Source organism: Humulus lupulus, chromosome 8, assembly GCF_963169125.1.
Source record: "Humulus lupulus chromosome 8, drHumLupu1.1, whole genome shotgun sequence".
NCBI lineage: Eukaryota > Viridiplantae > Streptophyta > Magnoliopsida > Rosales > Cannabaceae > Humulus > Humulus lupulus.
Window position 1 is genome coordinate 81,420,630 of NC_084800.1, and position 15,647 is coordinate 81,436,276.

Here is a 15,647-nt window from a genome sequence, read left to right on the forward strand (position 1 = left end):
ATTAGCGAGTTTAACACTGTTTAAAATGCAAACTATAACGGTCCCTAGAGTTTAGGGTGTTACAACTTGGTATCAAAGTGAGTCAAGGTTAAGGGTTCCTGAAGAAAAGCTGGGCATGTACACTCGTCACTGAAGATATCTTCACTCAGGGAATGGTAACTGTTTCTGTAGTTATGTGTTTAATTGCTTAAATAGAATGTAAATGCTTTACCTGCATATTGTATTAGGGAGCATGATATTCTGATAGAGCCTGACTCTTGACTATATGATTACCTGCTCCATGAATATATGTATATATAATTGTGATATTTGCATGCTGAAGTTGGAGGCATGGTAGGTATGTTGGAAGAGCAGGGCTCATGAGTAATGAATGAATGCCATGGGCATGTTTTTAGCACTGCAGTGATTTGTGCATGTGGTGTGGTAAGATTGATCTCGTGGGGAAAGCTCTTGATATGCTCATCATGTTTAATGGGTCAAGTTATTGATTGCAGATTCAATGTATGTATCCAAGGCAGATAATGAGGCCTGATGGTGGTTATACTGAGGCTGGGAGTTTCAGCCAGGGGTTGAGTTCTTCATGTGCCCCTCAGAATTTGCAGTAGGTGGTTACAGATGTGCAATTAAGATTGCAGAGGCATGAGGAAGAGATTAGGTGTTTGAAGCAATAGCGGAGTTTGTCGGGGAGCACCTCTTTTTTTGCTATGCCAGGAGTGGCACCAATTTCGGCTCAGCCTAGGGTTGAGAACAGATGGAAATTTCTCTGTGGAAGATTCCAGGAGTATTACCCTCCAGTCTTTGAGGGAGGCCTAGATCCATTCAGATCTAAGCAATGGATGGGCATGATCAGTTCCATTCTTGACAATATGGGACTGGTAGGTCACGATAGGGTGATTTGTGCTACATATGTATTGCGGGATGATGCCCGAACATGGTGTGAAGTAATATCCCAGACGCGAGATACAGCTGTGATGGATTGGAAAGAATTTAGGCAACTGTTCTATGAGAGATATTACTGTGATGCGGCCTAGACTGCTAAGATGAATGAGTTTCTGAATCTCGTTTAGGGAAATGCATCAGTAACGGAGTATATTAAGAGATTTGATGGGTTGGCCAAGTTCGTTGTTGACTTGGTACCCACAAATGCAGCTCGAAAGAAAAAGTTTATTCAAGGATTGAATCTCGGAATAGCTCATGGCATTAGAGTTGCCCCAGTGCATGAAATCTCTACCTACGCTCAGGTGGTGGGGAAGGCTCTTGCAGTTGAGAGCATAAGAAATCAAATTGAGCAAGGAAGTGTTGGAGAGCACGTAACTCACACAGTGATGCCTCCACTTGTTAGATCAAGCAAGAAGAAGGAGTGGAAGACTGCTATAGAATGCACTCGGTGTAAGAGGCGTCATCTGGGTGAATGTCGAGCAAGGGCATGTTTCTTATGTGACATGGTTGGGCATTTCAAGAAGAATTGCCCAAGGCTAAAAAATGATGAGCAAAAGGAGATGGACAGCTCGACTCCAGCCCGAGTGTTCATTCCGATGCAGCCAGAGACTGAGACTGAGACTAGTTCCTCAGGGGTGGCAGGTCAGCTTTTCAGTTTTGATTTTTGTATTGTGCTGACTGGTTTTGGTGCCATGTTGTTTCCTTGTTTGTTGCATATAGAGAAGCATAAATATGATTTGCAGATCACATGGTTATGTTGTGATGGGAATGCAATACTGTATTGGTGATTTAAGAGATGAGATTGGTTATTGTTGACCATGATTTTGGCCAACGACGAGTAGACGTCAAAACTACAATGAACCTTCAAGAGAAAAATACGACACCCATAATTTTATAGTGGTTCAGCCCCAATTTATTAGTAATAGCCTAATCCACTTGGAGTTGTGATATATATCCTACACTTAAGATTAGATAAACTTGAGCCAACTGAGTTTCTTAAGTGTAAGTAGAAAAATACATAGATTTTCTCTCTAAACTCTCTTAGAAAATGCCCCAAGAATACCCCAAGTAACAATCCCAAAGTCTCCAAACTAGAGAGTTTTTCTTCGTCTAAAAAGATCATATCCCCCCCCCCCCCCCCAAAATGATGCCATGAGCCATTTATTTATAGGCTCATGGATCGTACATAAGATATTCCCTTTGACCGGGTCATTTCTGTTACTCTCACAATATTTAATTAATAATAACATTTAAAATACAACAATATGCGAATTCTTTGGGATAAACTGAGAGATTCCCACGTAGGTACGACTAATTCTAGTCGAAGCCGTTACTGGAACTTCGCTTGCATAACGATGATCTGTCTTGTCGGCCAACTTCACTCCTTGAAGAAAGACTGGTCAGCCAAAACACTCAACTGGTCGGCCAAAACAGCTGACTGGTCGGCCATGCACTCCACCGGTCGGCCAAATACTTCACTGGTCGGCCATGCACTCCACCAGTCGGCCAAACACCTCACCGGTCGGCCATGCACTCCACCGGTCGGCCAAACACATGCACTCCACCGGTCTAGCATGACACATCTCTGGTCTAACATGGCATATCTCTGGTCTAATATGACACATCTCTGGTCTAACATGGCACATCTCTCGTCTAGCATGACACATCTCTGGTCTAGCAAAACACTTGACTGGTCAGTCAAATCTTCACCGGTCGGACAAAAATTCTATCAGATCGGCCAGAACTCCGAAGAGCCAACACATTTATTGACTATTAATGTGCCATTTACTGACCGTGCATTGCCAGTTGTCACTTCTGATTGCCACGTCATCGAACTAAAATTTTGGGGATAACAGTTATGATAAAAAGGACTCATCAGTGGTTTTGATAAGGTTGGTTATGATTGGCTTCAGTTTAATCCTGGATATGGATTGGTTAGCTAAGTGTGAGGCAATGTTAGATTGCAAGGAAAGGATAGTAACTCTCGAGCTTGAGAGTGGAGAAGCCTTGTGGTAGTTGGCACTTTGCATGAATCTTGTATGCTGATGACATCTGTATTGAGAGCTAGAAATCTATTATAGGAGGATGCATAAAACCCTTAGCTAGTGTGGTGGATACCACTTAGATTGTGCCAGTGGGATCAGGACAGACTGGATTAGTCTGTGAGTTTTTGGATGTGCTTCTAGGGGATTTGCTCGGGTTACCTTTATACGAAGAGATAGAATGGTAATTGGATTGGTGCCAGGAATGGAATCAGATGTAGGGCACTGTTTTAAATGGCTCAGCAGAGTTGTAAGAATTAAAAGACTCAGTTATTAGATAAGAGGATATTTTCCAAGGTGTATCTTTGATCTGGTTAGTACCAGTTAGAGATCAGGGAGAAGGATATACAGAAGATTGGTTGTTGTATTAGATATGGGCACTGGGAGTGCTAAGCTATGTTATGAGGATTTGGTTAATGCCAAGTTGTTTTATGAATCAGATGAACAAAGTATTCAAGGATTATTTGAATTGGATTTGTGAAAGTCTTGATTGGCGGTATTATAGTATATTCTCAGTTGAATATTTGCCAAGGTCAAGGAACGCCTTAGAGGGCAGGAGTTTCCTTGGAGGGGCAGGATATTACATGTACTTTGTGGATGAGTTCTGAGTCTTCTTACAGATCAGAATCAGTAAGCAGGTTGTTATGACACCTCAGTGATTGGGAAAATGATTGTTTATGCATCATGTTGGTTAAAGGATCTGACCAGAACTAAAGTAGAGTTACTGGTGGGCCAGGTGGCCATTTTTACATTTGAGATTATTATTTTGGAAAGGATCAAAGGAAAGACATTTAAGTGAACCGCAGATGGCAGAATTGAGGGGAATGTCTTAGCTGGATTAGTTAAGGATTATACAGTGTCAGATATGAGTTTATTATGGTATAAGGATCGGACCATGGATCCGATGGACACTGAGATTAAATAGGGAGATTCTGGATGAATCTCATGCTACTCTCGTATTCTCTTCATTTAGGCATCATGACAATGTATAAGCGTTTGAAAGTTTTATATTGATGGCCTGAGATGGAGAGGGACATAATGGTATACGTGGCAAAGTTCTTAACATGTTAGCAGGTCAAGATAGAGTATCAGAAACTAGTAAGGCTATTGTAGCCTTTGAGTATTTTATAATGGAAATAAGGAGACATCACAATGGGTTTCGCGGTGGGGCTACCCAGGATAGTGGGCCAGTATGAGTTGGAATTGGGTCATTATGGACCAGTATTCCAAATGAGTTCATTTCTATTAGTAAGGACAAGTAACACAGTGATCAATATTCATATCTCTATGTGAGAGAGATAGTGCACCTTCATGGAATTTAAGATCTATCTTATCAGATGAGGACTCAGTTTTTACTTCCAAGTCTTGAGGAAGGTTGCAGAAGGCCGTGAATATATAGTTGGAACTTAGTACAGTTGATTATCCTCTGACTGATGGTAAATCAGAGAGAGTTATGCAGTATGAGAGGGGCACTCTATGAGATGAGGTATGATAGAGAATGCTTATCACCCATTCATTAGAATGAGATGGGTGAGATGTTATGTCTGGATCCTGAGGTAGTTCATGGGCCATTGAGATTATTGGAGGTTAGAGCTTGGATGCTCACTTCTCAGAGTAAATGAAAAAGTTTTATTGAATTAAGAAGCAGGAACATGGAGTTCTAAGTAGAAGATTGTATCTTCCTTAAAGTATCACCACGGAAAGGGGTGAGGAGATAAGGGCAAGTTGAGCCCTAGATTGTTATGACCGTTTGAGTTCTGAATAGGATCAGTCAGGTTGACTTTGGATTGGCCTTATCATTGGCATTGTTAGTTGTATACAGTGTATTTTATATTTTCATGTTGAGGACATGGGTTAAAAGAAACTCATATGTTAAGTTATGAGAATTTGGGGATTGAGGCTAAGTTATCTTGTAAGGAGTAGCCAATTCAGATTTTGACAGAAAGAACAGGGTCCTGAGAAACAAAGTTGTACCTTGAGTCAAGGTAATGTTACAGAAACAGTGAGGTCGAGGGGACGACCTGGGAAACTAGAATCAGTTGTGCGGAATTCTTATTCCGAGCAGTTCAGATAAATTTCGAGGACGAAATTTTTGTAAGGAGGGGATAGTTGTAATGCCCCAAAATTCCTAATAAGGTTTAGGACCTTGATTAGGAGGCCGGGCGGGCCATAATTGATTTATTATGCTATTAAATGATTATATGCATGTTTATGTGAATTATATTATAATATGATGATAAATGCATGCATATGGGTTCATTTTTAATTATAAGGGCATTTTGGTAATTTGGCCTGTTAAGGGCATAATTGTTTCATGCATGTGGGTGAATTATGAATAATACCACCTTATATGTAGATTTGTTCGAGTCATTCGGTATGAGATGATCTTTGAATGCAAGTTATCGATCTAGCATAACGGGGTTAGTTTCGGGGCTCGGGGTGAGTCTTGGGGTAATTTAGTGATTAGAACATTGCCGGGAATTAAAGGGTAATGGGATGTGATTTATTAGTATTTGAGAATATTGGGAATAATGGGAATTGGAGGACGTTAATTATGATTAGCGGGATAAGTGGGGAAAGGACTATTTTTCCCTTAATGGGTTTTGGGAGAGTGTTTTGACCCTAGGGGCATAATGGTCATTTTGGACCAAAATCAGTGACTTAGTCACCTTTTCCCTCAGCTGAAGGTAACCTTAGAAACAGAGCATCATCCTCTCTCTCTCTTCTCGATCATCTCTTCCTCTTCCTTCCCTTTGGAATTTTGAAGCTAAGTTTAAGGATTCAAGTGTGGGAATCAAGGCTTAAGGTTCTAGACTTTAGTTCAACCATTGAAGAGGACTCAATTCAAGCTTGAGGTAAGAATTCAGCCATGAAATTCTGGTTATACCCTGTTTTTCTATTAGTTTTCAGTTGTGAGTTTTGAAGTGATTAGTTGAGAATTCATGGAGGTTTTTGAGAAAGTTAGCTTGGGTTTTGTTGTGGGAATGTTGATTGTGTTGTGGGGATGCTTGGAATGGATTTGGAGATGTTTGAGTAAGTTTTGGAAAAAAATGAGGTTTTGATGGGAGAAAACAGGGGTTTTTGGCTGATGGCCAGGCAATGTTCGCTGGAGTGGGGACCTCCCACTCGTGCTTCAAGAATAAATATCTCAACCCCACCAATAATCGATAGGAGTTGGGGGGAGCTGAAATGGTGCCAACCTCACATAATTGAGGAAGTCCGCGAAATACTGGTCCAGCGGGAGGAATGCCCCCGCCTTGAAATGCTCGCCGCTCCAGGCCGCGAATACCTTGTCGAGTGGCGCACAGCTCCGCTCGCCTTCCGCGGGAGGTCGAGCCACCACAGATGTTCTCCCCAGGGCGATGTTGTGGGAGAGAAAGATTTTGTTGATCTTCGCCTGGTCGGTGACCTTTGAGACGATCCTCTCCGCCTCAAAGAAGGCATCGGGGGCGACCTCGACCTCCTGCTCCACCGCCGGCCCAAAGTTGGGGATTGGGGAGTCCGGCATCACCGCCTTTCCTTTGTCCTGCTGTGAGGCCGAGCTGCTGACGGTCTTATTGGGAGCGTTCCTTTTCGGTGCCATCTGGTTGCCTAACGAACAAAAGAAAACATTTCAAAAAAGGCGACCCAAGTATGAGAAAAAAGCAAAGTGTTATTTGCACGAGCTGAGGTATGCCCAGCCCGTGGAGAGTGGGACCACGCGGTTCAATGAACACGCGCCTATGCTCCCAACAGATCCCCGATTACTCGGAATTCGTGTGTCAGGAGGGTCAGGATAGAATTTTCCTTGGGGGGGAAAGTTTCAGTAGGCAAAAGTTGCAAAACCGCTTGCGAAGCGTGCTCCCTAAGCTACCCGGTTTTGAACCCAAAAGTTCTGAAACTCCTACCCATAAATTTTCCCCAGAAAAAGAATCCTGTGAACCATACTCTTAAGTGATTTCCTACAGCGAAAATACCCTAACCTAAAAAGGCTTTCACCCTCCGTACCCACAAAACCCTTGCATGCGGCCACAGTAAAATATTTACCTAAGCTACAGTGAAATATATTTTCAAAACACACATGGTCAAGAGACTTACAGTGTTTGGCTGGGAGGTGAGTGAAGGTATCGCCTAGGTGAAAGCTTCATTGGGGTATTGGCTTCCAAAGCTTTGAAGAAATCCTTACGTCTGAGCTTCTTGAACGCTGAGTGTAGCAGTCACGGAGAAGAGGGTTTTTTTTTTTTTGTCTTCTGAGATGACACTACAAGAAATTCATCTTTTACCTACCAATATTTATGGGTAGATAAATTATTATTTACCTGCAATTAAATTTTTGTAGCAAATATTCGTAGGAAATTCTCGGTTAAAGTAGGTGGGGTTATAAATTTTATTTTTACCTACCATTACTAATCGTATGTAAAGGCTTTACCTACCATTATGTTTGGAGGGAAATTTTATGTTGATTCCCGCCAATATTTCCCTCCAATAAAGCTGATGTGGACGCTGACCAGACCGCTGACTCACCCCTTAATTAACATGTGGACCATTTATTGTGTCACACGTGTATCATTTTTTTTATTTATATTTTTTTTAAATAAAGGATTTATAAAATCCTTTTTTATATCCTTCACCCTTACCCTAATATAGCCTAACCCTAATTCTCTTCCTCACACCCGATTGAGTTCCTCTCTCCTCTTCCCTCGACCGCCTCTCTGCTTCTCTTTACCCCGACTGTCTCTCTGCTTCTCTCCCCGACCGACTCGCTGCTTCTCTCCTCTTCTTCTTTACCCCGAGCGTCTCTCTGTTTATCTCCTCTTCGTTCGACCGATTGGTTATATGAGCCCTCGCCCTCTGTAATCGATGAGCTGCCGCCCCTCTGTAATCAAAGAGCCGCCGCCCCTCTGTATTTGACGAGCCGCCGACCTCTGTTTGAACTGTGGCCTCCCTTTCTAAACTGTGGCCTTCCTTTCTGAAGTCATTTGATTGTTTAGGTATTGGGTTTTATTTTGTGATAATTTTTTCTGTGAGTTATTTTTGTTGGTTTTTTTGTGATATTCCTGGCTTATGGTTTTTGCTATGTCAGTGGGTTTGTGGGTTTTGGGTCGATCATCAGATTAAGGGCTTTGGATGTTTGAGATTCAAAGAGGCTTGGTGGCTTTGAGATTCACACGGCTTGGGTGACGGCTTTGAGGTATAACATTGTGATTTATTTTGGCTAAATCCCCACTAATCTGAAAGATTAATGATGATCATTATTCTGAGGCCTTCAATATTTTTTTGTGATGTATATTTAATATAATGTGTTTAGTTTAATCTATGATGTATATTTTATAGAATATGTTCACTGTGGTCTGTCTTACCGATTAGGATTCTATACTGTTTTGGGGTTTTTGTTCATGTTTAGTTTTAATCTTGGTTTGAGTTTTAATCTTGTTGGGGTTTTAATATGTTCATGTTCATTGAAATTTGGTTTGGGTTTTAATCTTGTTGAGGTTTTACTGATTTTGTTCACTGTTATAATTTGGTTGTCACTAGTTTGGGGTTTTAATCTTGGTTTAGGTTTTAATCTTGTTGGGGTTTTAATATGTTCATGTTCATTGAAATTTGGTTTGAGTTTTAATCTTGTTGGGGTTTTACTGATTTTGTTCACTATTATAATTTGGTTGTCACTGGTTTGGGGTTTTAATCTTGGTTTAGGTTTTAATCTTGTTGGGGTTTTAATATGTTCATGTTCATTGAAATTTGGTTTGAGTTTTAATCTTGTTGGGGTTTTATTGATTTTGTTCACTGTTATAATATGGTTGTCATTGGTTTGGGGTTTTGTTCTATATAGAAAAGGGACATTTTGGTTGTCACATATAATATGTTTTGTCTTAGTTTTATATATTTTTTTTAGTTTCTTGATTTATATATATAGTTGTTATTTATCTTGTTTTATATATTTTTTTGGCCTATGATGTTCACAAATAATTATGATTGTTATGTTTGGTGATTATGTGGCTTCTTGTGCCCATTTGTTGGTATACCTAGTCATATAAATGCCCATAATAATTCATATTATATAAATTTCTGAAATCTTTATGATGATTAAAGTGGGGATATCTTATTTGTAATCTTCATGTAATATTGTATCAAGTTTGAACAATGACAAGTTTAAATAGGAATTTTTTGTATATTATATTTAGTTTATCATTGTATTAAGTTTGAACAATGAAAAAAAAATTCAATTATTAAGGATAATTTGTGCCACCAACATTATGTATATATATATATATATATTGCTTTTATAGATTTAATTGAGAAAAATATCAATAATCAACTTTTTTCTTTTCAATGAGTATTTTTTTTTTATCAATAATCAACTTAAAAATGATTTTTTTTAATAATGACATTTTATGAATAAATTTAACCAAAAATAGTTTGCCTATAAGAGTAAATTTTAAATAAAGAGATTATACAATAAAATTTTGAAATTGACAGTATTCATAAATTAATTTGGTGATAAAATTTAGAAATTAACAAAAAATAAAATAATGACATTTTATGAATAAATTTAACCAAAAATAGTTTGCCTATAAGAGTAAATGTTAAATAAAGAGATTATACAATAAAATTTTGAAATTGACAGTATTCATAAATTAATTTGGTGATAAAATTTAGAAATTAACAAAAAATAAAATAATGACATTTTATGAATAAATTTAACCAAAAATAGTTTGCCTATAAGAGTAAATTTTAAATAAAGAGATTATACGATGAATTAATTTGGTCATAAAATTTAGAAATTAATAGTTGTCAAATCATTAATTAATTTTAAATTAAACTTAATTTATGATAAAATTTGAATCTATTCATAAGATTTACAAAACTTCATAATTAGTTTATGAAAAGGTGTAATTCATAAGATTAAGAAATTTTTATAATTTCTTAAATAAAACACAAATCATAAATTTGTACTAGTTATATAAATTTTTCATAAAATTTAAACTTAGTAATTTTTTTGTTTCTTGCTAGTTTTTGTTACTAGGAGGAGTGTCAAAATACCAGCAGAGGTTGATTTCTTATGGATCGTAGGTGGATTCACATACTTGATAAGTTATCACCAGAATACGCTGCTAGTATAAACAATTTCATAAGTGTTGCAAGTGAGTTCAAAAACTCTAGTGGAATGGTATTATGCCCGTGTCGGCGATGCATGAATAAACAATCACAATCTTTGAATGTGATCAAGTTACACTTGCTCACTCATGGATTTCTTAGTACTTATACTACTTGGACCCACCATGGTGAGGAAATAGAGGGTGTTGAAGATGAAGTGCTAGCCGATGTTGAGGATGCTGAAGCAACCGATGATTTGTCTGCAGGCTTACAAGATGCTTTTGGTGGTCCATATTTTGATATCGGTCCAACGAGTGATTTCATTGACAATGAATTCCCTCGCAATTCTAATGACAAGTATGATGCCTTGTTAGATTCGGTTCATAATCCTCTGTATGAGAATTGTACAAAGTTTTTTGTCCTAAGTGCTGTCGTAAAGTTAATGAATTTAAAGGTGATTAACAAATGGACAGATAAAGGCTTTGATGACCTTTTGAAGTGTCTTAAAGAAATGTTACCCGATGGTAATCATTGCCTGATAAGTTATTATCAAACGAGGAGGCATCTATCTGAAGTTGGCTTGGGGTACGAGCAAATTGACGTGTGCCAATATGATTGTGCATTGTTTTATGGTGAGAATGCAAATGCTACAATGTGCCCTATATGCAAATCTAGTCGTTATGTGCGAAATAAAATTCCACATAAACGACTTAGATGGTTTCCAATCAAGGCTCGACTGAAACGCTTGTTTAGCTCAAAGCATACTGCCAAGGTTATGCGATGGCATAAAGAGGTGCGCAAAGATGAACCCGGTATATTACGTCATCCAGCTGATGGGGATGCTTGGAAGCACTTTGACAAGACATACCCTGAATTTGCAGTGGATTCGAGGAGTGTGCGAATGGGACTAGCGTCAGATGGGTTTAACCCTTTCTCAAACATGACATCCACGTACAGCTTATGGCCTGTGATATTAATTCCATATAACATGCCGCCTTGGGCTTCTCCGAATGGAACAAATTATCTCATGTCATTATTAATACCAGGGCCTAAATCTCCTGGAAAGGATTATGATGTGTTTTTGAGACCACTGAGTGAAGAACTTAAGGAGTTATGGGAGGGAATTGAGGCGTATGATTCATATGAAGGGTGTATGTTTAAACTTCGAGCCGCTATCTTATGGACAATCAGTGATTTTCCAGCTTATGCCTACTTATCGGGATGGAGCACTGCTGGGAAATTAGCATGCCCTGTTTGTTTGGAAGATACGAGATCTAAAAGAATAACTGACAAACAATGTTTCATGGGGCATCGATGTTATTTGAGAAACAACCATTCTTGGCGAAAGAGTAGAGAGTATGATGGGGCTACTGAGTTTCGTCCCCCACCTAGAACTTTTACTAGTGCTGAAATTTTAAAACAACTTGAACAAGTTCCAACTCGTACAACTGGTAAGGCCCCAAGTAATTCTTCAAGCAAGCGTAAGCGTGGAGAGAATGAATTGAATTGGTGTAAAAAAAGTATTTTATTTGAATTGTCGTATTGGTCACAACTCTTATTGCGTCATAATCTTGATGTGATGCATATAGAGAAAAATGTGTGTGATAACATTATTGGAACCCTTTTAGATATTGAGGGTAAATCAAAGGACACGTTGAAGGCTCGTAAAGATTTAGAAAATTTGAATATTCGCTCTGATCTTTGGTTGAAGAAGTCATCCAACAATAAGATTGAAAAACCCCATGCAAGCTATACTTTGACTAAAGAAGAATGCAAGGAATTTTGTAAATTCATTCGAAGTGTTAGATTACCAGATGGATATGCTTCGAATATAAGTCGATGTGTAACTGATAATGACAAACTAGGAGGCATGAAAAGCCATGATTGTCATATATTACTTCAAAAAATATTACCAGTTGCCCTATTACCTTTTCTGACAAAGGAAATTCGAACAACTTTGATTGAGCTATGTCAATTCTTTCAAAAGATTTATGCCAAAACTATTCAAGTTGATGACATAACAAAATTGAAGGATGGAATTGTTATTATCTTGTGTAAATTAGAGAAAATATTCCCTCCTTCATTTTTTACCGTAATGGTCCATCTTTGTGTCCACCTACCAGATCAAGTATTGTTAGGTGATCCAGTTGCTTCACGATGGATGTTCGGGACTGAACGTCATATGGGGTTGTACAAAAAGTATGTCAGAAACATGTCAAGACCTGATGGTTCAATTGCAGAAGCTTTTGTTATTGATGAAGCTGTAACTTTCCTGTCAAGATATGTTTCTAACATAGAGACGAGATTCACACGTCCCGAGCGTAGATATAAGGAAGAAACTTATTGTGTGTTGTTTGAATTGCTTGATTCTCTATTGACAGATGGTTAGGTCACTATTACAAGGGAAATGTTGCCCAAATTTATCTAGAATTATGTTTTATTTTCTTATATTTAAATTATGTTGTGCTTGCATTGTTCTTGTTTGATTGGGTGCTTTTATAATAATTGATTTTGATCACCAATTGTGCTATTTCCTGGATTCTCTTCACAATTTTCCACCAGATGAAATCAAATCTCTCATTTCTCGGTAAAAATCTAACTAATTATAACTGCATACTCTTTAATTCATTTAAAATTAACAACATCTAAATGTTTATGTTATTATTATTTAGTGTCTTTCAACATTTACGCACAAATAATGCAAAAACTAAGGAAGTCGCATGGAGAACAGTTAAGTGTCCTCGTCAACCATTACAATCAGTACAATGTGGGTTCTATGTTATGAGGATGATGAAGGACTTCGTGACAAATGAGTTTTCAATGCGATGGCTAACTAGTAACGTAAGTGAAAATATTCATTATTAAAGTTCTAGCTTTACCTTAAGATTAAGTATATTAATTCAACTCATGCAATGAATTTTGTTTTAGTGTGGCGGGAAGAACTAATACACAAAGAATGAGATCAATGAAGTACGTGAAGAATGGGCACAATGCGTCATGGATTTGATGAGTACTACATAGGTCCACCCACTTTTGTTAACTTAGACTTTTAATGAGATATACTTACAATGTTAGCTTAAACTTTCTTGAAGATATACACACTTTTGTTGTCCAACAATAGTTTACAATGCTTATATGAGTCATTTTGTAATTAACTTAAGACTCGTTATTTTAGATACTTAGTTCAAATTCTAGTATTTTATATTATTGTGATATATGTTTTGTTTTGTTCAGTTTGTTTGTATAAAAAGCATGATTTGTTTTGGGCGTAATACACTTTTTAAGAAAAAAACACCATAAGTCGGTTCTACTAAAACTGACAATAGATGTCTACACCATAAGTCGGCTGTGAACCGACATATCATGTTTTACACCAGAGGTCGGTGTACAACTGACCTACCATGTCTTACACTAGAGGTTGGTTTGCAACCGACGTACCATGTCTTACACCAGATGTCGGTTTTCCACCGACGTACCATGTCTTACACCAGATGTTGGTTTGGCGCCAACTGATCTACCACGTTTTTACATCATAAGTCATTGCATGGGAAGTCAGTTCCCAACCGACTTATGAACATTCAGATGTCAGTTGTTAACTGACTTATCATGTAATTTTTGTAGTAGTGTGTATTTAATTTTAGATGCATTATAATTTGATGATGACACAGAGTTTTGAAAACATTGTATTTAACTTTAGATGCATTCTAATTTGATGATGAAACAGAATTTTGAAAATATTGTATTTAATTTTAGATGTATTCTAATTTGATGATGACCACTATAAGCAGTTTTATAATTTTCTAATCAACATTTATTTTATGAAATAGTTAGTTATCATGGCACCTGGACGTCGTAAAACTCGTTCTGTACAAATTGACGAGTCTAATAATACCAGTGAACAAGTTAATCGCACTACTCGTTCCACCATTCCTACTGAGCAAGCAAGTCAACAACAAGAATTCTGTATCACTCACTCCACTGTTCATGTTCTACCACCTCGACCAAATTCTCGCACCACCCGCTTTACTATTCATAGAGATCCACCTGCACCACCTGAAGTTAGCATCCCCCCCATTGTTCAGAGTCAACAAGCTGCATCTGCTGTTGACTTTGATGCTGAACATAATGTATCTCAAACACCATCTGGTATGTCTAATGCAGTTTAAATTTTGTAGTTTTGAAAATATGATGAATTTAAACTTACATTTTTTTTTATAGAATCAAGTGGTCCTAGTATTAGCAAAACGCTTGGTGCTACTCGTGGATTACAAAACTGCTAGTGCTGCGAAGGCAACTCAAATTGGGAAGTTGCCTATTGTATTTGAAGCTGAGTGTCGTCAGCCTATTTGTGGAAATGCTAAGAAATTTAATAACGAAATTGGATTTATTGTTCGCAACCACGGAACATTTCATTATAAGGATTGGAGATTTGTCCCCGAGGATGTGAGAGCTCCATTACGACACTTTCTTCTGGTAAGCTTTATATTCAAAATTTTATGTTATAAATTAGAATAATATAAAAATTATATTAATTTATTTTACATAATTGTAGGATTCATTTGATATAGACTTGCATGATGAGACCACTATAAAATGCACTGACGATCAAATGAGAAAAGCTTGGAAGAATTTCAAGTACAAGTTGCATGGATATTTCAAAGATATTGGAGGAGAAGAAGAATTGGAAATGGCAAAAAGGGCACGACACCCTGATTTGAAGGATGATCGCCAACAAGATTGGGAGATGTTGTGTGATCGTTGGTTTTCCGACGAATTTAAGGCAATTATTTATTTTCTTGTAATTATAATTTTATTTGTCTTACTAACTTTTCTTATTCTCTTTTTCAGGAAAGATCATTGAAGAATACTGTTAATCGTTCAAAGAGAAGGTGGGAGTCTAGAAATGGATCAGTTTCAACACCGCGACATCACATTAGAAGAGGAATGGTGTTAACATCTTCCACGGGCCAAATCGAGACTTGGCGTCTAAAACACTATGATGAGAAGAAGGGAACATGGACTGGACCAGATTTAGCAGAAATATATGTAAGTATGAGTCTTTAATTTTTTTTACAACTTATTTATAATTATCATTATACTAATGATACCCTAAAATGAATATATATGATAAAATGATGGAGTTAAGGGCTCAACACACTCCAGAAGAAATGACTGATAAAGATATTATGGAGCGCATTCTTGGACGCTCTTCTGCACACTTGAAAGGTTGGGGTCGATCTAGTTCAAGTACAACTACTTCCCAACCCAATCGAACTCAGTCAACTCAGCCAACATACGAAGAGCTAGCCCAACGCCTTAATGAAGCAAATAATCGACTTGATTCTACAAATGACCAACTAAGTGTTGTTGTGGAAATATTAAGAAAAAACAATATGATGCCACCGCCTCCGTCAGATCAATGTTCCGATGCACATGTCCAAAATTCTCCCGTCCCTTCAATTCAAGATGAACAAGATGATTCGTAGTTTTTTTTTAATGTTTGTAATATTATAATTAATATGACCAATGCACTTTGATGAACGATATTATCTTTTATGTTTATTTGTATGAACTTTTGGTTATATATGT

The 15,647-nt window shown here is 37.6% G+C and overlaps 1 protein-coding gene and 1 long non-coding RNA gene across 2 annotated transcripts; both read left to right on the top strand.

Moving 5' to 3' along the window:
* Positions 1-10,155: 10,155 nt before the first annotated feature.
* On the top strand, positions 10,156-12,447 carry LOC133795705 (uncharacterized). The gene has a single exon (XM_062233161.1). It carries the CDS (start codon positions 10,156-10,158, stop codon positions 12,445-12,447), a length of 2,292 nt encoding a protein of 763 aa, XP_062089145.1.
* A 109-nt stretch (positions 12,448-12,556) lies between these two features.
* On the top strand, positions 12,557-13,122 carry LOC133793923 (uncharacterized). The gene is made up of 3 exons (XR_009875032.1): positions 12,557-12,645; positions 12,731-12,899; positions 12,987-13,122. It is a non-coding gene; the product is annotated as an uncharacterized LOC133793923 (long non-coding RNA).
* The last annotated feature ends 2,525 nt before the right edge of the window (positions 13,123-15,647 follow it).